The 24,593-nt window shown below is 37.1% G+C and overlaps 1 protein-coding gene across 1 annotated transcript in view; it reads left to right on the top strand.

The window, feature by feature from the left end:
* Positions 1 to 24,593, top strand: part of DSCAML1 (DS cell adhesion molecule like 1) — a 1,743,400-nt gene that overhangs the window by 1,318,391 nt on the left and 400,416 nt on the right. The window contains exon 15 of the mRNA XM_044080956.1: positions 4,502 to 4,655. Within this exon, the coding sequence (XP_043936891.1) occupies positions 4,502 to 4,655 (154 nt within the window). The remainder of the gene's footprint in view (positions 1 to 4,501; positions 4,656 to 24,593) is intronic.

Below are 24,593 nucleotides of genomic sequence, written 5' to 3'. Positions count from 1 at the left end.
TGTGCTGCGCCACTAACCTGGAGGTGTGGGTATCCTTGATGAATATGGATACATCCCCGCCTTTTGTGTTTCGGTCCTGGTTCTGTGGCCGGAAGGTATTGCATGAGTTATAACCAAGTAGTGCTGAGGTGCTCTCAGGAATCTTAAACCAGGTTTATGTTACTGCACAGATGTCGATGTTCTCCATACTGAGGAGTGCCTCGAGTGTGTGCATTTTGAGGTTTAGACTTCTGGCGTTGAGTAGCATTACCCTCAGTTTTTGGTTACTTGTGCTATTTATGGTGGTGGGTTTGTCTTTTGAGCCTTGCCTAAAAAAGGCACTATGGGGGTGGCAAGAGCCTTGGCCAGTATTCAAAAGCCTAAGGGTGAAAGGTGCAAGCCATCTCTTGCGAAGCAACGTGGCTTGTCGAGCATGTCATCCCAGGCGGACAGATACTGGATCTCCTTTGAATGACACCAGAAACTTAGACAATTGTTGAAATTGATCATTTTTTCTTTATACTGTGGCATCATTCTTGGTGAGGGCAGGATACTGCTCAGGGTCAGGGTCATACTGGCCTGGGCTACATGATCAGAGAGCTCTTCCATGTCTCTTTTCATGTAGTCCAGGGAGGTACATCTGAGGTCATTCACACCAACATGGACAATCCAGAGTCGTATTTGTACTTGTTCTGGAGTGACCTGAGTGCTTGTGTTATGTGGTGGATCCTGGCACCTGACAGGCAGCTAACTGTAACCTTCTCCTTGTCCAGCCTAGTTAGTGTGACATCAATGGGCCTGACTATAGAGTCGTCTATTACTAGTGTGTTGGGTATGTTGTTTTGCCTTAAGGGCTGTAATTGTGTGGCACAATGGTTGGTGATAGGGTGTGGAGGTTGCTTGGATGTCTGCTTTGGAGGTCTCTGTTGCTTTTGCAGATTTTTATTTAGAGCCTCTGAGTATGTTTTCATGTATTCATTTGTGTTATTTGCCGGTGTTGGTTTATTAGGTCTATGTGAGACTGGTGGTGTGTTGCAAGTATTACCCTTCTCCTTTTGACTGTCAGTTCCAGTCTTGGATTGAGAGAGCTTTGCCTCCAGTTTGGCTGTATAATTGCATCTCTCGCATATATTAGTGTTTGGTGGTAGGAAGAGAGGGTTGTCTGTGTACATGAGGCAGTTGTAACATTGCCTCAAAATGCCCAGATTCACCAGTTAGACTGGAGAGTACACCAGAAACTGCCCTTTGGACATGCCTGAATAGGCAGAGTAAACTGTTTTTCTGATTGGCTGGTGGGGACAAATAGAGAGCCTTGTCCTTCTGGACAGTATAAGGGGGTCTAATGCTAGTGTTAATTAGTTTTTGCTATGAGTTTTAAGCAAGGGCTTGACTGTGAAATGAATAGTTTGAGTGCTAAAGTTGAAGGTTTGTCTATTTCCAAGGGAAAAATTGAATAGTAGACTTCGTGGAGCAGAGAATAGTTTAACTCTAGCTAACCGGCACTGCCCAGTGCTCAAAACTGTGCAAATGTGGTTTTTATAGCAGGGAAGTGAAAGAGATAGAAAGTAGCCCAAAATGGCCAATAAACTACCAACGTCTGGGCTGAAACCACTCCTTCAGGGACAGATATGCTGCTCAAAGCTCCCCTCTCTCACAGGTGAACAGAGAAACTTCCTTCTATCCAAGTAAGGTATGGGCAACACAGAAACTTGTAACACAGCCTGGATTCAGCAATAACCTGAAAACTGGACTGTACTAGTTCAGAAAGGCAGGAAACAAGTATATATATATATATATATATATATATATATATATATATATATATATATATTTTTTTTTTTTTTTTTTTTCAGAAAATAGAGCAAATACAATCAAAACAACACTTTAAGTGCACGAAAAGGCTATCACACTTTAGAGTGTAGCCTACAACAGTTAAACAGATTATTTAAACACAAAAATGACTTAATTCAAGTGCAGGCAGCAAATAAGTACAGTATGTAGCAATAACAAACTTTTTATATCACAGAAATGCTAAAAAAACAGGCGAATTAGGCAAAATTAGTTAAGACGGCAAGAAAAGCAGAATTTTAATTTATTTATTTATCATTTGTTGACCGGGAAAGTCCGACTAGGTTCCACAGAGCCTGTTTTCAGCGGAGGCCCGGGGAGAAATGCTCCAGATGCATGTCTTTGGAATGTGGGAGGAAACCGGAGTACCCGGAGGAAACCCACGCGAACATAGGGAGAACATGCAAACTCCACACAGAAGGCATCCCAGCCGAGAATCGAACCGGAGAACCTCTTGCTGTGAGGTGACAATGTTAACCACTGCACCACTGTGCCGCCCACCCAGAAAAACCCAGAAAAATTATACTTAATCACTCCAAAGTTTCTCTTTTGTCTCTCTGCTGCTGTAGACAGCAGAATACCTGGAAGGCACTTGCTGAGCGGAATACAAGCGCAAAAATTGTGCAAATGCGTTTTTTTAGCAGGGAAGTGAAAGAGATAGAAATTAGCCCAAAATGGTCAATAAACTACTAACTTCTGGGCTGAAACCACTCCTCCAGGGACAGATAAGCTGCTCAAAGCTCCCCTCTCTCACAGGTGAACAATGAAACTTCCTTCTATCCAAGTAAGGTATGGGCAACACAGAAACTTGTAACACAGCCCTGGATTCAGCAGTGAACTGAAAACTGGACTATACTAGTTCAAAAAGGTGGGAAACAAGTATATATTTTTTCAGAAAATAGAGCAGATACAATCAAAACAACACTTTACCCAATTAACCAGTTAAAAAGCTCAAAACTGAGCCCTGTTCCAGCAGTCTTCAATCAGACAAGTTCTATCTGCAGACTCCTGCCACAAGAGTACAGAGAAATCTTCTCCAAAAAAGACGGTCTGGATCAGTGCACAAGTTATACAAACAAAGCTAGATCCAGCAGGCCTGAATCTAGTCTATGCTACAGCAAACAAGGCATACCGATTTCATAAAGAAACAGTTCAAGTAAGCATGCGCAATAAGCCTTTAACCAGAAATTCCCAGCTCAGAAGGGCAGAATCTTGCCTCTCCTCCCACAAGAGTGCAGACCACAAACCTTCTTAATGTAAAATAACTGGCCTGAAGCCCAAGTGCTTAACCCAGAACTAATACACTTTTAGAATAACAGACACTGAGCCTTCAATCAGCAGTTCCCAACTTAGAAGGATGTACGCTACCTGTCCTGCCACAACAGTGCAGACCACAAACCTTCTTAATGTAAAACAACTGTTTGAAGCCCAAGTGCTTAAACCAAAGGCCTTAGAATAACAGTTACAATTTAATCCGGCTACTAACAAGCAGTAATAAAGGCGGCAGAATAAATTCAATTGAGTACTTTTAAGAAGAGGCAAAAGCAAAATAAGGTAATAAAGTAGGAAGAAACACAAATACAGTAAAGCAGATGAAGTGGAATTTTTTTTTTGTAGAGGGAGGAAACAAAACAGATTAAGATACTGTTGGGGGTCCTTCCCAAGTGCTCTCTCTGTACACAGCAGAGGAGATGGGACTGGTAGGAGTATCTGAAATCAAAATATGATCTCACTGTACCCAGTTGAGTGAGCAAATGAGATGGGTCCAGGAGGAGTGTGCAAAAACAGATTTACAGCAGGGGCGGGAAATTCCAAAGCCACCAAGATTAACACCACAACAGGAAACAGGAAGGGGGGGGTGGAGAAATAACTGCAGATAGAAACACACAATGTTTAGTGAATCAAAGACACACAATATTTACTGAATCAAATCTTAAATAAGTGCAGAGAAAGGTATACTTAAATCAGTTTGTGTCCAGTTGATATATACAGACAAGTCTCGGTAGCCAGCAACTCTGATTAAAATGATTACTAGAAATGTAACCAACACAGATCTTAATGCAAGCAGAACACCCCAGGCTGACACTAACACAGGAATTTCAAAGCAGTCTAACAACTTTCAATGAGCCCAGATGGCTACACTTTTTCACACTTCAGGCAGCTAACTGCAGATAGACAGACACACAATATTTACTGAATCAAAGACACACAATATTTACTGAATCAAATATTAAATAAGCACAGAGAAAAGTATACTTAAATCAGCTTGTGTTCAGTTGATATATGCAGACAAGTCTCAGTAGCCAGCAACTCCGATTAAAATGATTGTTGAAATCATAAATGAAATTTACAAAGTATCTAGCTCCAGACTGCAAGGTATTAACATTTTTCCTTTTTAGATTACTTGCGTATCTTTGCATAGTCTTTTTTTGGTGTGTCAGGAATCTCACATTTGGGTCAGAGAACTACACAGGCTGGGGTTTCAAATTATGTTTTTTTAATAGATTCATAATTCTGCATACCTCTCATTTGGTCAGATTGTAGTGAGAGGGATGAATAGAGTCAGTTAGCTGTAGTCATCTGTACTATCCTCTGAAATATTACAATAATTTGCTTGATTGTAGACCTTTGAATTGCATGTTTCCTCCTAAACTTTTTTTCCTTCCATGTACAGGCTCCCAGTGAATATGAAACCAGTCCAGAGCTGCTGTTTTACCGTATTGCCCACCTTAACCGAGGTCAGCAATATCTGCTGTGGGTGGCAGCAGTAACCACTGCAGGAAGAGGAAATGTCAGTGAAAAGGTCATTGTGGAACCAGTTGCAAAAGGTAGATAAAAACAAGTTTAACAATGTATCAAATGTTGCAACAAGTAAGATTTTGCTTTAACAGTCTTGTACTATAACAGCCAGTAAATTTGTATCCCTTATAGCTTTCCACCAACATCAGAGTATTAAAAGTCTTTTTGTCAGGATATCAGAGAAAGCAATATTTATTAAACTAATAAATAAAATATAGAGTGTTGTATTTACCATAAAAGTCAAAAATTAAACAATGTCTTTTACACTTGTTCATACCCTATATTTCCTTTAATCAGGAAAGAAGTTACAGTGCTTTTTCTCGAAGTAGCGCTAGAAACACTTCTAATGTCTGAGTCTGCTTGAGCTAACATTTTCAAGTCTTAGGCTAATATTACTCAATGAGCACAAATCCTACCTGGCTTTAAGGTTAGATATCTAAGGACACTATTGCCATTGTATTTATTTGTGTAATGACCAAATGACATTCAACCAGGGCCCGTTTTTTAGTGGAGAAATGCTCTTATATGTAGAGATTAGATAATATTATGTTGTAGGCCAGCAGTATAACAGTGGGTTAAAGCTCCAAATCACAAACTAGCTTTATCCTCTAACTCTTAGTTTAATTCCACTGAATTCCGTTCAGACAATATAAAGCTGAATAATATGCATAAACTCACAATGGTTCCATGGTTGGACGTGCAAAAATCTGTGTGTGTGTGTGTGTGTGTGTGTGTGTGTGTGTGTGTGTGTGTGTGTGTGTGTGTGTATGTTTTAGGCTTATTTGATTAACAAAAAAAAATCATAAAAAAGATCTGTTAGAGTTGAAGAGAGTGCCAGAAAAAGGGTTAGTTGTAAGATATTGAAGTGCTATAATAAGATCTGCTTAATTTACTGATAAAATAAATGCAGTTTATTTTTATTTATCAAATTATTAGCCTCCAGATACACAACAGGGTCAGTGGCATTGAAGCAGCTTGAGTTTATTGTTAGCCAGCAATAACATAAAAATAGTTAAAACAGTCCAATAGACAATGATAATTACAAGTACTCTACACATACTTATGAAATACACTCACAAGTGCAGACACACGACTGTATGAGTAAGGGGGAGATTTTCAGGATTAAGGGGAGATGCAAATGTTAGGCTTTTGATACGAGAATTAAGGATTCTAAAAGAGGTTATCTCAGACAAGTGATATGAGAAGAGGTTAAGATCTCAATAAGCTGAGGATCAAAATGGAGTGCAGAGAAAGGATGAACTTCCTTGAAGATTGAATGAATTACAGTATTAAATCACTGTAGTACTTGTAAAATACAAAGATAAGCAGGCTCAAAGCAGAAGAAGGAGTGGACTTTGGTGTGATATTTGATTGTCTTATCCGTAAGGGATACGGATGCCATTGTCAAATCCTCTTGTTATCATCAGAGGAATATCTCCCTGATTAAGCATTTAATTTCAGCAGTTAACCCACCTGTGGTTGTGTATTCTCTGGTTTTCTTGTGGCTAAATTACTGCAGTACCCTCTACCAGGGGTTACTGGGTGTTGAGCTTGACTGAGCACATCTGGTACAGAAATCTATAGCACCATTAATTACTGGGGTATCTAGATATCAACATATTATGCCTATGCTGTGGACACTGCACTAGCTGCCTATGTAGTATTTTATCGTCTCTAAAGTCATTATACTTGTTTATTTTGTCCTTCACAGCTTGGATCCCCCTTACCATATTGAACTTCTTAGCTGATATCAGCCTGCTCACACTATTTGCTCCTAGCGAACATTCTTTTGCCAGAATGGCTTAAGATGATCTAGATACCTGGCATTTTCAAAAGCTCACAACTTAGCTTTTTTACCTTGCTTATGAGGATTAGCAGTATCTTAATCTTCATAATTTTATATTTCTCTTTTGCATTTTGTTTTATGCTATGGGGAGAGAAACTGATTTAAGATGTGATGTTTGTAGTTTTTCTTCTTTTCTTAAATGGGACTGCAACACATTTGTAAGCTATATTTTAGCTTTGTTAAATCTGCAGAAAAACTGCACTGTAGAATTGCATTTAAGGTGTCTTAACAGTCACATGAAAATTATATTTGTTATTTTTATGTAATAAAGAAAATGTGTTTAAAGCTTGTAACTTTATTCTGCTGGAATGTCATAAAGTGGAGCAGTCAGAAATCTTTCTGAATTAAGTTTGTACAAGAGCCAGATACTAGAAGGTAATGCACCTGTTAGTCTTTCTGCTGTTTATTTTTTCATTTTGTAAGATTTAATTACCTCTAGTTCCTGGGAACAAGATAATAAGCTAAATAGTGAGCAGTGTCAGTGGGGCAACAGGTAGCACACTCACCTTTGGTACAGAAGGCTGTAGGTTCTATTCCACATGAAGTATATTGATTACTGACAGTGCAGCATAAGGGGGATGCTGCACTCCTGAATGTGCCAATCTTTGGATGAGATATTAAACCAAGGCCCTAGCTGCTTGAGTTGGCGGTACTTCTGGTGGATGTAAAAGATCTCTCGGCACCCATCAAAAAGAGTAGGGGTTGATGGATAAAGGGGGCGTGGCCAAGGATGAACACAGGATAGCAGCAGATTTCTTCAGCTCCACCAACTTAACTGCACTGACAGGAAATAATTACTTTAAAAATCAACTAATGAAATAATTTTCTTTCTAAATACGTTTGGAATATCAGTTTCTTGAATAATATCTAAAAAAGAAAGACAATTTCAATAATTTTCCTGTCACAAATCATCTTGGAAATTTCTCTTTCATCACCTCTGTTCAAAATGAGTTCCAGTAAGGCAAACAGTCAGGATTCCAGCATCAAGAAAGGGCTTCAGTCTCTGATATCTACTATTCAGCAACTAACAACCAAAATGGACAAACTGGATAAAAAATTGATAACTTCATAGAATAAACTACAAAACAAATGGATTTGTTACATCAAGACTTGCAACAACAGAAGGCTCAGATTACAGGCATAGAAGATACTGTTAATGATATGGAGAACAGAATCCAGGAAGAAGAAATTAACATTGAGTTTTTGCTGAAGCAGAACACACACCTACAATCCAAACTTGATGACCTGGAAAACAGATCTAGACGCAATAATATTAGGATTTTTGGACTGCCAGAAAATATAGAAGGTAACAACATTACTTCCTTTTTAAATACTTGGCTTCCCAAAACTTTAGACTTGTCAGAAGCATTTTCTTTTGGTATTGAAAGAGCCCATAGGTCCTTATCTAATTTTAACTCTAACAAAAAGTATCCTAGATCAGTTATAGTAAGATTTTTATCATCTTATGACAAGGAGATGGTATTAAAATCTGCATGGGCTAAAGCACCTATTAAAATTAATGAGGCAACTGTGCGTTTTGACAATGACTATTCTTCCTTGGTAATAACTAAAAGAAGAGTTTTTTTGGCATTAATAAGAGAGCTTAGGAAAGCACAGTTCAAAACTTACCTTTTATTTCCTGCCAAACTAAAAATCTTTTTACCTGATGGCCCTAGAATTTTTGATGACTTGGACTCTGCTTTGCTGTATATTAAAAAAAATAAGATATTAGATAAAATAGAAGATATGGAATGGGCAAGTCCTTCGTTAAAGAGGATGGCAACAGGAACTTCTTGAAAGTCTTCAGAGAAGCAAAAAAGATTAAAAAACAAATGACATGTTCTATATATTTTTTTTTCTTCTCTCTTAATCTCTTCAAATACAGTTACTGCATCTCCAGAAAGCCACAAATATTTTAAAGATTTATTCAAAGTTATTTTTCTGGTTGCAAATAACTGTTTTTGTTTCATAAATAGTCAAACTCTCTGAGGAACAAATTACATGCTATCAATCAACTTGTTTCTCTTTGTGATAAAGAGACCTAAGGTTAGTAATTTGATACATTTTCTTTCTCTTCTTGTTTTAAATAATGGCATTCTTTTTAAACTATGCATTTAGTGAGGGGTGGGGGAGGGCAAGGAGAGAAGTATGATGTAAAATATGGAAAAAGTGAAATAATAACTTATTAGTTCTTTAAAACTATATATGCTGTTTAAACACTGTTGCTAAATATTATACCATGACTTTATTGCTTATACATGATTACAAATAATATGTCATGATATAATTGCAAATAATTAGAACTAAAATAGTTGTAAGTAATATGTTTCATGTTTAACTTTATTAATACAAACAGCAAGTAATATTTCTTTGTAGATACTCTTTGTAGCTTCCTTTTTTTCTTTCTTCTCTCTCTCTTTTTTTTTCTCTACTCTCTTCCTTTTCTTTTTTTTCTCTCTCTCTCTCTCTCTTTCTCTCTTATAAGTACAGTTATATGCTTCTGATAATACTGATATATGTATATAATAAGATTTGTATGAGAAAATGAAATGGGGCATATAAAAATAAGTTGTATAATATGTTAAATAACTGTAGGCTTGGTTTCACTGTCATAGAGACTGTAATGACTTGTAAAATACTTTGCGAAGGTTTTGCACTGTTTAGTTTAATTTGTATTACTAAATGAGTGTCAGTCACTTGCATTTACTAAAATTCCCACCAGAATGTTAAGGGAGACAATTTGGGATGTAGGTTACCTCGTGAATAGTGTCCTCGAGTTGTTTTAAAAGCTTCAACACTCAGAATACACGCAGAGGAGCTGAATGCAGTCATTTTGAACTTTGACCCCTGATTTCACACTGACACATCGCAGATTCAAGAAGAACACTGTTCCAGGAAGTAGAACTGCTGTAAATGCGACTTTGTGATGAAAAACGAACTTTATGACATCTAAATGTGAGTTATTCTTTATAACAACTTACTTATTTAAGATGTAATTTATAAAATATGAAAGTTATAATGATTTTAAATGATTCAGTATGCCATAGTAAGCAGGTGAGATATTTTAGAAGGCATAGAAGGTAAAACATATATACACATGTTTTTGAAAGCTTACATGACTGCAACATATCATTGTATATACATACTTATGATTTAAACATATATAATGTTATAAATCATTTGACTTATCTAATTGACAAGCACAAGTATCATTATGATTATATCTTAGAAGAAACTGTCATGTGACATATTTTAAAGCAGCAGTTCAGATATATAAAATACAGATGGCTTTCTTCACAATGATTTATGTATAACTAGGAATTTACATTGCTGTGCAGTATGATTTGTAAACATATGTATGAGTATAAATATTTTATTTACTGGCAATAATAAGTATGAGAAGAAAGCTTTGGTGCAAGTAATTTAAAGTTTTTAAAACTGTTAACTGCATTTCTATTGCAGAAAGTAGGAATACCCTAATATATGTAATGTCTGAACCATAATAGCCTAAGTTATTGAATCCAAATGAACATAAGAACTTATTTTTACAAACTTTTAATAAACTAATATATAGATATGCCCCTTTTTTCTCTCTCTCTCTCTCTTCCTTTCTCTCTCTCTCTTCTTGGTTCCCATTATCAAGTTTATTAGAATGCTATTTTGATTATGAGTGTATTTTACAAAATAGATGTACATAGTAATGTGAGCTGTTTCTAAATGTTCTTATTTGTTTATATGAAGCTGATTTATAAATTGTTTAGCTTTGTCTTACTAGATAATCTAATTAAATGAGGTTAACTTTAGTTAATAATAGTTAGTATTGAATTGATATGGTGGCAGCTGAGGTACTGTTGCTTAGGATAGGGGGATAACTTGAGTGGTATGCGCTACTCAAAGTTGGAGTTCTTAACTCCAGGCTGGGTGCAATGTTTAATCCTAATATTATTTTCACCTGTTTATTGTTGTTTGTATATAGTTCTGACATCCACAACACATTTTATAAACTCATTGTCACTACAGATAAAAGTGAAGCTTATACAAAATCCCATAATATTTTCAATAAATACAGCTATAATTAATGGTACACCTAAAGGAGGAGGTATAATATCATTTATTTTGTTAATTGTTATTCTGATTATATGTTTTATATGTTTATAAAAGCTAAATGATGTCTCTAAAAGGAATTTCTTTAAACATTAATGGACTGAATAACCCATGTAAAAGGGCAAGTTTAATGAGATACATTAATTTGCATAGGGCCAACTTAGTATTCCTTCAAGAAACACATCTCCTGAAAAAGGATATTGATAAATTAGCCACTAATAAATATACAGTCTTGGTTAGTTCAGAACACGCTCAGAAAAAAAGAGGAGTGGCTATTTTATGGAATAAAAGTATGCCCATACCTAAAACTATTAAGTCTTATAAAGATGATAAAGGAATGTTTTGTATGGTTACAATACAGATTAATGGAAGACATATACATTAATCAATATATATTGGATACCAGGAATTGGCATTAATACAGTGAAACACCATCTCAATAAGATCATATCATTTTCTATAGGAGATATTATTTTAGCAGGTGACTTTAATTGTATCCTACATGAAAAAGATACTACTACTATAGGAAAAAGGAAAATTACATCTAATGCAAAACATTTAAAGGATTTTGTTAATTTATATCATTTGAATGATATTAATAATCAGATAGATTCAAAATCATTACCATACACTTTTTTTTTCTAACAGATATAAAACTTATTCAAAAATAGATAGAGTCTTTATTTCTAACCAGATGGTAACAGACTTAATTAATTCTAAAATCATTTTGTGTCCTATATCAGATCATAATTCAATTGTCTTTGAGTTTATGATAAAAAGTACTTACAATGTTCAGATCAAAAGGATACCAGCATACTTAACTCAACTAAAAGACTATAAAGATTATATACTTTTAGAAGTGCAACATTTTTTAGACTTAAACAATACACCTGAAGTTTCCATTGTTTATGTTTGGAATGCTTTAAAATCATATTTATATGGACAAAGTATCAGATGGTATAATAATAAAAGGAAATCTTGGGACAAGGAATTACTAGATATGCAAAGCAAATTAGACTCATACAAACATAATAATAAAGAAAATATTATGGACAAAAATGTAATTGAAGAAATAAATAAATTAAATGAGAAATACAAAGAAATTTTAACTCATAAAGTTAAAATAACATTAGAGAAATATAAGTTTTTGTCTTACTCAATAAGTCCCAAATACTTACATAGACTTAAAAATAAAACAAAAAGGTTGAATAAACAAAATCATATCAAAGAAATTTTCTCTCCAAGGAAAAAGAAGAATGTTTCTAGTTTACCAGAAATATTAGATGAATTTAGAAATCACTTTCACAAAATTAATCATAATAACATTAACATGGAGCCTAAAGATAAAATAAAGAAATTTATAACTACAAACATGAACAAAAAACTTAATAAACAACAGCCTAAACTAATGGATAAAAATATTTCATATACAGAGGTTATTACACAAATAAACAAGCTTAAATCAAACAAAGCACCTGGTAATGATGGTATTATACCAGAGATCTATAAAATTCTTCCCAAAAGTACTTACTCATTAATACATAAAGTTTTTATTTTGGCCCAAAATGAGTTAACAACTCCCCCATCTTGGCAATACACATTTATTTCACCAATTGTAAAACCCAATAAAGACCCAACCAGATGCACTTCATATAGACCTATTTCATTACTTAATGTTGACTATAAAATGTTTATGAGTATTTTTGCTGATAGATTAAAGACAATCATCCCAGGCATTATAGATATAGACCAGACAGGCTTTATTGTAAATAGAAATACTTTTGATAATATAAGGAGAACTTTAACGTTAATTGATTTTGCAAATAGGAAAAAGAACGATTTAACACTTATTAGTCTCGATATAAGTTCAGCATTTGATTCAGTAAGTTGGGACTACTTGTTTATCTTACTGAAGTGCACAAACTTCTCAGATGCATTTGTAAATCTAATTGAGCATCTATATAAAGGAGCATTGGCTTACATTAAGATAGGAACATATGTCTCACAAAAAATACCCATTTTAAAAGGTACAAAACAAGGGTGTCCACTCTCTCCACTATTATTTACTTTAATAATGGAGCCTTGGGCTAATTTGATCAGAAACAGTACTGATATAGAAGGATTTGATATAGATGAAAATACAATATCTAAAATTCAACTTTTGCAGATGATGTTCTAATTACATCAGCTGGATCTAACTCTTCTATGCAGTCCTTATTTGATAAAATGATGGATTTTAAAAATATCTCTGGTTTAATATTCAATGAAGAAAAACTAAAATATTACCAATATACACACGAAAAAATGTCCTCATTAATGATTTTAACAAATATATACCCAACTCAGGTCAGATAACTTACTTGGGTATAATATTAACTAAAGATATCAAATCTATTATACATAATAATTATAGTACCTGTCTTCTTAATATACAAAATCTTTTCAATAGCTGGAACAATATGTTTTTACCATGGAAGAGAGACTCACAATTATTAAAATGATAGTATTCCCTAAGATATTATACTTAATACAATCAATAATACTCCCACCTACAAAAATAATTATTAAGAAATTGAATCCACTAATGTTAAATTTCTTATGGGCACCTAATAGACCTAGGATTGCATTAAAGAAACATACTAATAGCTGGTCTCAAGGGGGCATTTCATTTCCAGACTTTAATTTATATACTATCTCTTCTATTATAAAAGTTATTACTTTGTTAATAGATCAGTCATATGTTGCAAGATGGAAAGATTACTGGGAACTAATTAGCATTCACTTCATGAAAATCTCTTTAATACATAAAAATATTATTGTAAATAACCCCATGTTATGGTTACTAAAAGAATTTTGTACTTCATCAATTACACCAAAATATATAGTTAGTTACCCATTAAACATTATTATCAGTTATCGTAATTTTATATTCATGCATCCTAAGTATAAGGAATGGAATTTTATTCTATTCCCTATAATGTATACACAAGGTATGCTTTTGTCAACCACCTCTGAAAGAACTCTTTTAGTCACAGAGAATGATCTAAAGTATTGGTATCAGTTGCTGTCTGATAATAAAGTAAAAAATTTAGACTTCTTAAAGCAAGAATTTGATTTGAGAGAAACATGTTGGTTAGAAATTCAGACTTTTAGACAACATCTTATTAATAAAATTGATTTAATGTCTTTAACAGTTAAATAATCTGTTCCAATACTGATTGATTACTTGATATTAAATTTACAACATAGAGTTTCTGATAAAGGTAAGCTCTCATACATACATAAAATTATCAGAGAAGAAACTCATTACAGTTCAGATACCTATTGGAATTATTTCATTTCCATTAATGGTGAATCACCAAAACAACAAGATAAACAATATATATTGGAATCTGCTTATAAAACTACTTTTTCCATTAATTGGAGACTTTTTACTTGGAAATGTTTACATAGATCCTTCTATACACCTTTAATGATGAATAAAATAAATAATAAAGACAACTTATGTGAAAGATGTAATGTAGAAATAAATGCTGATTGGGCACATATGTTTTATGACTGTATAAAATTGAAGGAATATTGGAAGTTAATCAATGATTTTTTGCAGGCCCTTTTCACAGATAATTTCATTGTTTCTAAATCACTTATATTATTTAACACACCTGTTCCTAAAAGTGTTAAAAAAGTTAAACTTCCCTTATTATGGTCTATTCTAGCAGTGGCTAGAAAAATAATAACCAGAAATTGGATTTCAGATACCCTCCTTCATTTAATGAATTTAAAAATGTTATGACTGAAGTGTGTCATATGGAATTGATGACAATAAAATCAAGAACTACTAGAAAAACATCTTATTATATTATATGGGATACTTTACAAAACCTGTTAAAAAATCTTAGTCTCAATAGCATGACATTATAGTTTAATCAATTGATTTGATTTGTAGTGGATGTCTTTGTAAATACTTTGGTTATTTTATTGAATGTTATAACTATTTCTATTTTAATTGCTTGTATAAAATTGTTATGATATTTATTTTGTATGTTAAAAACAATAAACTTGTTTTAAAAAAAAAAGAGTAGGGTTTTTTTATTAAAAGACATGTCATATTTACACTGTTTACAACTTATTTACAATTATTTGCAATTTTACATTCATAATTTCATTTCAGTCTTCACTTTCATATACATTCACTTTCTTTTATTCTCATTCCTAACCCCCCATTCTTTTCTCTATAACCAAAATCGTATTTTCTTCAATATTTCAGACAATATCAATTTTCCATTGAATTTTACCTCATTTAACCTTTCATTCCAAATAATCCATATTATGTAAAACAGTTTTCTATCTGCATTCTTGACACGTTTCCCTTTTTATCACCATAATAACCATATTCTATCATATCCATATTTATATCCTTTATTCCCTTCAAACCTTTTATAATTTAATTTTCCCATATTTTCCCATAATTTCTTTACCTTTTCACAATAAAAAAAAAACATGTTCTGTGGTTTCCACTTCACCACAATGATTGGAAATTCTTTCTTCTAATTTTTTATATGGCATATTGACCCTTAATGGCAATTTCTTTATTGTTAATCTCCCGAAAAAATCTGTGCATTCAAAATATTTTTTACATATTTCTATCCTTGCTTTTATGGCTTTTATTTCTCTTTTCTCTGAATGTTTCCAAAGTTACGTACAATAATATTTATTCATTATATTCATATACCATTCTCTTCTACTCTTTTCTGTATTACATATACTTATTTTCCATAACATGATTTTGTCTTGATATTTTTTGACTTCATCATTGAAATATCCCTTTCCTCTTTTTAAATTATTCACCTTGTCCCAATTTTTTACTTTTCTTTCATTATTACAGTTGTCAGTCCTTTATTAGTTTCCTTTAACCATGTCAACGCTTTGTATAAATTCAGTGATGCTGCATAGGATTAATCAATCCTAACCCTCCTTCTTGTTTCATAACATATAATACCCCTCTTTTAACCGGATTTAATCTGGATTCCCTTATAATTGCAAACACTATTGACAATAATTCTTTCTCATATTTTACAGGTAACATAAACACATTTGCTAAATATGCTGTTTTACCTAATAGAAGTGAAATGATGAAATATACTTATGTTAAGTTGTCAATCTCGCCTTCATTCTTGCTTGATGGGTTCGGAGCCGATCCTCGGCTCCGACTCGGCACTTGCTTTAGCTCGAGAACTCCTTTTACCAGCTCGAGGCAGCCCCATATCCCATGATGCAAGGCAGTAAATACCCAGATCTCGTTTGCCGCTTCGCTTGGGAGGTCTTCTCTTTACCAGCTCCTGGTAAGTAGTTCACATTTGTGATTTTTCAAGCCCCTTTTTAGTTTAAAACTAATTTTTTGATAGTTTAAATTTATTTCTACCCTTTTCTGACAGAAATTCCCTGTCTCTTTTAATTTTTTGTTAGTGAATTTTCCCTATCCCATCCCCCCCCCTGTTAGGGTGTGTGTGTTGGTGTTTTTATAGAATACCTCTTGGTATTTTGTTTAATTTAATTTTGACTGGTGTGTCTGTGTGTGTTGTGTTTCGGCACCATGTCAAAGGAGAGGGTTTCAGGTTTTAAGAAGTGTGACTCGTGCTGTCAGAAGATGTCTCTGACAGACGGTCACACTTCTTGCCTGTATTGTTTGGGCCCTCTTCACCTGCAGGACTCCTGTGCTATTTGTCACTCCTTCAGCCAGAGAGTCCTGCAGGAGAGACGTAACAAGTTGATTCTCAGGGGCCTTCTTAAGCCGGAGGGCTCTCCGGCTAAGTCGGCTCCACAAAAATCAACAAAACCTGCCAAGGCCCAGGCTTCTGTATCTAAGCCTGCGGCCTCGGCTCCGACTGCATTGAGTCGGGATCGGCTCCGGCTGGAGCCGATTCTGGCTTGATAAAGATTTCGGCACCGATGGCTATCGGTGCCGAATCTGTATTGTCCACTTTGATGTCGGCTCCGATCGGTTCCGACACCCATGTGGCACAGGCATCGGTGTCGGCTCCGATCGGCTCCGACACCGTTACTTTGGTGGCTGTATCGGCTCCCGCTGGAGCCGATACATCGAGGCGTTCTGTCGGCTCCGAGAAGTCGGCGCCGACAGGATCGATAGTATCGGCTCCGATGGCTCATTCCAGGAAGAGGTCGAGGTCTCCTTCCTTGGAGCCGATACTTTCGGCTCCGGCTTCACCTCTTCTATCGGAACGGAGCCATCGGAGCCGATCTTCAAGGTCATCCAGGTTGTCAGATCATGACCTAGAGAGAGTGGTCAGTAGATTACTCAAGTCACAGGTACTGGCCCAAATGTTACACAGTCCGTCTCAGCAGACGACTGTTGGTCCACACCCCGTTACAGTTCCTCCTTCAACTCTACCCCAGAGCTTGGAGTTGGAGTCTTCGGGCATGGTTACTGCTACGGCTGGAGGACGGATACCCCCTTCTGTTCCTTCAGCCCCTACTCTTACCTCCTCTTCCTTAGAGGGATTCGGTGGTCGGGCTTCCATGGTCTCCTCCGAGGGGGTGAGTGGCATCGGACCCTTGTCCAAGCCCGCTCTTCCCCTTGGAGCCTCGGCCTTGGTGAGCTCGGCTCCGACATCTGCCTCGGAGACTTCCCTTTCGGTGGTCCCTGGAGTTCCTAGCTCTTCGGAGCGGGTTCTCTCGGACCTGCCTGGGAGGGGAGCATTCGAGGTGATGAAGAGTGTACTGGCCACTGGTATCAGTCAGCAGTCTGTTCCCGTAGCTCCTCCCTCTATGGTACCTGTTGACATCTCTGCCACTTCTCTTGCTACAGGACCCAGAGATCCTCCGCCTCAGGTTTCCCCATTGGGAATTTCCCCCTCTTCCGAGGATTCTCCTGATGTTTCAGGAGATCCTCCTAGGAAGAGGACTTGTAAGAGGAAGCATGTAGACTCCCTCGAGTCTGTCACTTCGGATACTGACTTTGATGAGTCAGAGGGTTCCCCTAGATCCCCCTCTGAGGATGTCTCCTTCTCAGACATCCTAGAACTTCTGAAACAGAGGGGAAACTGGCCCACCAACAATCCCTCTGAGGATGAGTCAGTATACCTAGAGGCGTTTGGATCTCGGCCCTCCACCTCCTGGGTGTCTCCGCCTTTCGACCCCCTTATGCAGGTTATTGCACGAAAGGCATGGACAGCTCCTGACTCTGTAGAGCCAGTCCCTAGGAGGCCTTCTAAATTTATCACTGCCCCTAGTGACAAACAATTCCTTACCAAGGGTGTCCCCGCTGATGCCATGGTGGTGGCTGCGGCCACCAAAAGGAACTTGCAGATCCTTCCGTGCCCGTCCATCCTCCTAATAAGGACTCTAGGACCATGGATAGGTACGGCAAGCGGATGTTTTCCTCAGCAACCTTTTATGCGTTAGCTGAATTATCTTTGTCACTTCACCAGACTCCAGAGAGATATCCTGAAGGAGCTGGGAGAAGTAGTTCAGGATCCTACAGCTGCAGGGGCTCAAGAAAAGATTGCTTCGCAGCTAGGAACCCTCAATTCCATTGCTAACTCCTCCATGCGGCTAATATCTTATGCTGCGGATGGAGCGAGTAGAGCCGCAGGCACAGGTGTGGCTCTTAGACGCCAAGCCTGGATGCGGCTATGTGATTTTGGATCCCTTTAAGGCGTCCTTACAAATTCTCCCTTTGATGGGTCAGCTTTGTTTGGCCCTCAGGTGAAGGAAACCTTGACCAGGTGTGAGCAGGACGGCAAGACTCTTTCTGCTGTTGGAGTCCTTTTTTCCACCCCTTCTAGGCCTTATCCCAAAGGACAGAAGGGTGGGAAGATGTGGTTCCGTAAATCCCAAGGAGTCACGCCAGATTCACGTGGTCAGTTTACCCCTAGAGGCAGAGGGGGTAACAACAACAGACGCCGCTCTAGAGGCAGAGGGGGTCCGAAAAACCAGGGAAACAGGGAGCCTCTCTCTGATAAGCCCTTTCAGCATCCCTGAGGTGTTGCCCGGCTGTCCCTCCTTGGAGGCAGTCGGGGGAAGATTATCACTGTACCCAGAAGCCTGGCTTTCCCTCACTCAAGACAGATGGGTACAGTCGATCATATCCAAGGGTTACATAATTCCTTTCGAGGAAAGTCCCTTCCCCTCAAGTTCCCTTCCAGATGTACCACCCAGTCTAAGGGAGATTGCAGAGTTAGAAATCGCAAAACTACTGCAAAAAAGAGCCATTCAGCCAGTTACAATAGACCATTCAGAGCCCGGAATCTACTCAAGGTTCTTTTTGGTCCCCAAAAGACGGGAGACTGGAGACCAATATTGGATCTCAGCAGACTCAACAAGTCTGTCAGGAAGACAAGATTCGAATGGGCACTCTTCAGTCAATTCTGCCCTTCTTACAGAAGGACAACTGGATGTGCTCAGTAGATCTTCAGGATGCGTACTATCACATCAAAATTCACAGACGCTCCAGGAGATTTCTCCGCTTCGGCTGGGGTCCAGTCACTTCCAGTTCAGAGCCCTGCCCTTTGGTCTCACTACAGCCCCCAGAGTGTTCACCAAATGCATGGCAGTGGTCACGGCTCACCTGAGACGTCAAGGATTTCAGGTGTTTCCGTATCTCGACGACTGGCTCCTGTCAGCCACCACCAGGCATCAGCTTATACAAGCCAGGGATTACACAATAGACCTTTGTTCTCATTTAGGCATCTCAATCAACTTCGAAAAGTCATCCTTATCGCCCTGCCAGTCTATTACCTTCATAGGCGCAAACTTAAACACTGTTCGGATGTCAGCTACCCTTACAGAACAAAGAGTTTCAGACATTCAGACTCATGTCAGGATCATTCTGGCCAGCAAGAAAGTACAGGCCAGAATGGTTCTAAAGGTATTAGGTCTCATGGCTGCGGCCATTACTCTTCTTCCCCTGGCTCGATTCTACATGCGCCTCCTTCAGTGGATGCTGTTCACAGTGGTCATACCAGCAACTCCCAATGCGTCACCAGATTCTGGTGACACAGACATGCAAACAACATCTTGCTTGGTGGATCACATCGTCTCAGGTTCACCAAGGCAGGTGCTTTGTACCCCCGTCCCCGATAGCCAGTGTCACCACGGATGCCTCCCTGATTGGGTGGGGGTCATTATCAGGGCAGGATGGTTCATGGGACATGGCAACCGTTCGAGTACCATCTGCACATAAATGTCCTGGAGATGAGAGCAGTGCTTTTAACGTTGCAAGCCCTCAACGACTTTCTTCCCGTAGGGACAATTGCAGTCCACACAGACAACATGTCTGTAGTTTGGTATATCAACAAACAGGGCGGAACCAAGTCCTACCCCTTGTGTCGAAGCTCAGACTTTGGCAATGGGCGACCTCCTCTCATCGGTTTCTGGTAGCAACGCATATCCCTGGGAAACCAACATTATAGCGGACAGATTGAGCAGAGCTATCCTCATGCCTCACGAGTGGTCTCTCAAGCAATCTATAGCGGAAGAGATTTTTCTGGAATGGGGTCGTCCATGTTGCGATCTTTTTGCTACTCCCCAAAACAGCAAATGTCCAGACTTCTTCAGCCTCTTCCCTCTATCAGGCCATCCCCCCAGAGACGCTCTGACCCAGGATTGGCCCCAGGGACTTCTTTATGCATTCCCTCCATTTCCTCTGATCCCTCAGGTGATCCAGAAAGCTACCGTCTTGAGAGCCAAATTGATTCTCATTGCCCCTTACTGGCCTCGACAAGTTTGGTTCCCGTTCCTCCATCATCACCTTTTGGTGCAGCCGTGGCATCTGGATCCAGTGCCAGATCTTCTGATTCACCAATCGGGTCAGCTGCACCGGTCAATCCCTTCTCTCAACCTCACAGCATGGTTGCTCCACTTCCTTCCTTAGCCAGGCTTCCTTTGATCTCTAACCCAGTTAGAGACATCATTGTAGCTTCACTTAAATCCTCTACCAGGAGGATTTACACAAGCAAATGGAACGTTTCTCTTATTGGGCTAAGGCCCAAAATATTGATCCTTTTACTGCCCCTGTTCAGGCAGTTCTGGACTTCTTAGCAGAGATTTTTCATGCAGGCTCCTCTTCTTCCACAGTCAGAGTTCAATTGGCTGCTATTTCTAATTTTCATGTCGGGATAGCAGATCATAATATTATGTCCCATAGGCTCTGCAGGGCCTTCTTGAAAGGAATTTTCCTACTAAAGCCTCCAATCAGGAATCCTCCTCCTCAGTGGGATCTAAATTTAGTGCTGACATCCTTGATTCTTCCCCTTCGAGCCAGCTGTTTCTTGTTCCCTGAAATATCTTTCTTGGAAAACCTTATTCCTAGTGGCTATTACATCTGCCAGGAGGGTGTCTGAACTTCATGCTCTTTCGGTTCGACCCCTATTTGATTTTTCACAAAGACAGAGTATCTTTGAGAACCAATCCATCCTTTTTACCTAAGGTCGCTTCAAAGAACAATCTGAATCAATCCATTGATCTCCTGTATTTTTTCCTAACTATTCAGATAGAGCTGAACAAAACTACATTGTCTTGACGTCCACCGTCAGCTTAGATATTATCTGGACAGAACAAAAAAATTTAGAAAATCTGATCAACTTTTTGTTTCCTATGCGGATAATAAAAAAGGCCTTCCTGTTTCTAAAGTGACTTTGTCCAGATGGCTTTCTTCGGTCATCACTGAAATTTATACGATCAGGGGAAAACAGCTGTGCTCAAAACCTAAAGCACATTCAACTAGGAGTTTAGCTACTTCTACAGCTTTTCAAGCTAGACTACCTTTGGACACTATTTGTGCAGCGCCACTTGGGCCACTCCTCACACTTTTGTTTCCCATTACAAATTGGACTTGGCCTCCAGGGACAGAGCCAGTTTTGGCTCTACAGTCCTCAAGAGTTTGTTCCATTGAGCCACCCAGGATAGAGGTGCTAGGGACGCGGTCCCATCAAGCAAGAATGAAGGCGAGATTGACTACTTAACATTAAGAAGTTATGTACCTACCATAACGTTCCATGTTAGTTGTCTTCTCGCCTTCTTTCTTGCGAACCTCCCTCCTTCCCCCTGGCCTGGACAGACCTTGTATAAGAAACTATTATGCTAAAGACCATTCAGACCTGGTCCTTTTTCCATCTGTAAGTTTCTTCTTCCTTTGGGAAGTATTTTATGCTTGGTGTTATTGCCCTTTGTCAACAAACGAGATCTGGGTATTTACTGCCTTGCATCATGGGATATGGGGCTGCCTCGAGCTGGTAAAAGGAGTTCTCGAGCTAAAGCAAGTGCCGAGTCGGAGCCGAGGATCGGCTCCGAACCCATCAAGCAAGAAAGAAGGCGAGAGAACACAACTAACATGGAACGTTATGGTAGGTACATAACTTCTTATTTTCTCATACATCAACTTATATATTCTCCAAAATGAACATATATGTCTTATTTTTTGTATTATATTCTATCATTGTGTTATGCGGTGTTGATTACTACCAACTTTTATGCCTAAAATCCCAATTTCTTCTCCATTAAACCAAATCCCTCCTATTTTTCATATTAATCATAAACATTTACTTTTATCCTTATTTATACATACACCAATAACTTTTAGCTCTTGACTAAGTTTTTTAACAGCTATCTCTATAAACTCTTCATTTTTAGTGATTAACACTATATCATCTGCGTAAGAAAACATCAGTGGTACTTGATTTTCTTCTATTGTGCTATATTCTGCTACTCTTAAAGTTAAATTTATTTCATTAACAACTGCATTCATAATTAAAGCAAATAAAGTACTGCTTGCTGGAAACCCTTTCTTATGCCATTTCTTATGTTTTACTGTATTATTTTCATATAGTGAAACAAATATTTTTATTTTTTAACAATTTATTATACTCTTCTAAAATCTCCCATAAAATTTCATGTTGCATCTTATCAAATGCTTTGCTCAAATCGCCTGTCAAAATTTTAAGCTTTCAATTTCTATTTATTATATTTTCTACCATTTCCCTTATTATCATCAAAGGTTCTTGGCTCCCCTTTTCTTTTTTTCCAAATACTGTTTCACTTAGTAATGTATTCGCTTTATTTTCCAGTCTCTTCTGTATTATTTTCATAAATATCTTATAGTCCATGTTGTTTTACACAATTGGTCTCCAGTTCTTTATATCTTCTTTTTCTCCTTTTTTTCTATATAAATTTCATAGCTTCAATACATATATGGTTACAACTTTAGAAAGTATTTCTGTGATTTTAAAATTTGGTCTACCAACTTAATTGTTAATTTGTGTGATTAGCTCTTGAGTATTTAAACCTGTGGGTTCCTTTGATCGCTTTGTCTGACGAAGTCATACTTTTGATGAAAACGAGTGTTACACATTGTTGGCGTTTGCTTTGCAATAAAATTTAAGTTATTAGTATCTGTCGAGCCTGGTGCCTTATTGTGAGCTGATAGATTTCCGTACACCTACTTTGTGGACCTGCTTCTGACCATTTTTTGGATTATTGGTTTTTTCTTGTTGAGCTTTTGGTGTTCAATACATATTTCTTTGTTTTCCACCCTTTTCTCTAACCATTCATTTAACACTTCTACAAAATACTTCTTCTACCAATCTAACATATTTTATACAAATAATATTTAATCCCATCCAGCCCTATGGTTCATTCCATATTCACTGTCTTTAATACATTTTCCATTTCTTTCACAGTTATGTTCTTTTTTATCCCCTTATTATCTTCTTGGTTATTTTTTTTTGTTTTACTGTCCACTTATGTCTTCTTTCTGTTTTGTACTTTGGAAATGTCTTACTTGTATATTATTTTATTATATCCATTATTTCTTTTGGTGTTTTAACAATATCTCCTTTTTCATTTCTTATACATCTTATTACTGTTCTATTTTCTTTTACAGCTTTATTTAAGTATGGCACCACTTCCTCCTTCTTTCCTTGAAATAAATACTTCTGTTAAAAAAATTTTTTTATTTTTTCTTGATTAATTTCATATATCATTTTTTTCTCTTTGAAAAATTCTTTTCAGTCTCTGATTATGTCTCTAAATGCTTCATGGCAAATTTCTTTACACTTTTGTTTTTCTTCCATTTTTTTAACCTTTGCCATTCTAAAAAAATATTTTATATTTTTCTTTTAAAACTTATCTACCAACTGGTCCAGTTCTTATAAAACACTTGCATGTCCATATGATCATTCCATAACTGTATAATCCTTTTTCTACCCTCCTTATTTGTCCGTTTCGTTTATTCTTTTAATACCTCTTCCTATTTTGATATATCATTCCTTTTCTTGGATCTCTATCCAAATTGCCACATAGACTGAAAAATTGGTTGCTTTTGTTCCTTTATGTAAAGTTTTCAATTTTTCTGAAATCATAAAAAAGACAGTTTCTGTTCTTAAATTACCCCATTTCTAAATCCATTGTTTGTTATCTCATAAACATAATTTTCCACTTTTCATAGTCTCTGCAATTATTTTAACACCAACTCCTTTTTTGTCCTTTTGTCACAAAGACGATTCCACACTAATCTGCACTGCCTCTACTCCAGCAGAATTACAATCCCTAACCCAGTCTACCTTTAACAAAGTAGAAAACTGGCTTAATACTCGTCTACTCCTACTGAACCCAAATAAAACCAAACTACTACTTTTCTCCCCTAATCAAAAGCAAACACCACCAATTTTTACAGTCTCTTCTAACAATGGAACCACGATTTCTCCTGAACCAAACTACTAGGCATAATCATTGATAACAATCTGAATTATAATGCCTGTATAGACAAAACCATCAAAACAGTAAATAAAAAAATAGGATCCATGTACAGGATAAAGAAATTTCTAACCCCATCTGCCAGAACCACCATAGCTCGCACACATCTTCTGTCCTCCCTTCTCTATGCCTCACCCATCCTCACTAATCTATCTAAATCAAACCTCAACAAAATCACCAGCTGCTATAACAATATAGCTAGATTCGCCACAGGCTCCACATACAGAACACACCATTGTAATAATCT

Source organism: Protopterus annectens, chromosome 8.part0 (assembly GCF_019279795.1).
Source record: "Protopterus annectens isolate FY-2018-M chromosome 8.part0, PAN1.0, whole genome shotgun sequence".
Taxonomy (NCBI): Eukaryota; Metazoa; Chordata; order Ceratodontiformes; family Protopteridae; genus Protopterus; species Protopterus annectens.
The sequence above is the reverse complement of the archived record's forward strand: the minus strand, read 5'-3'. Positions and strand labels throughout refer to the sequence as shown.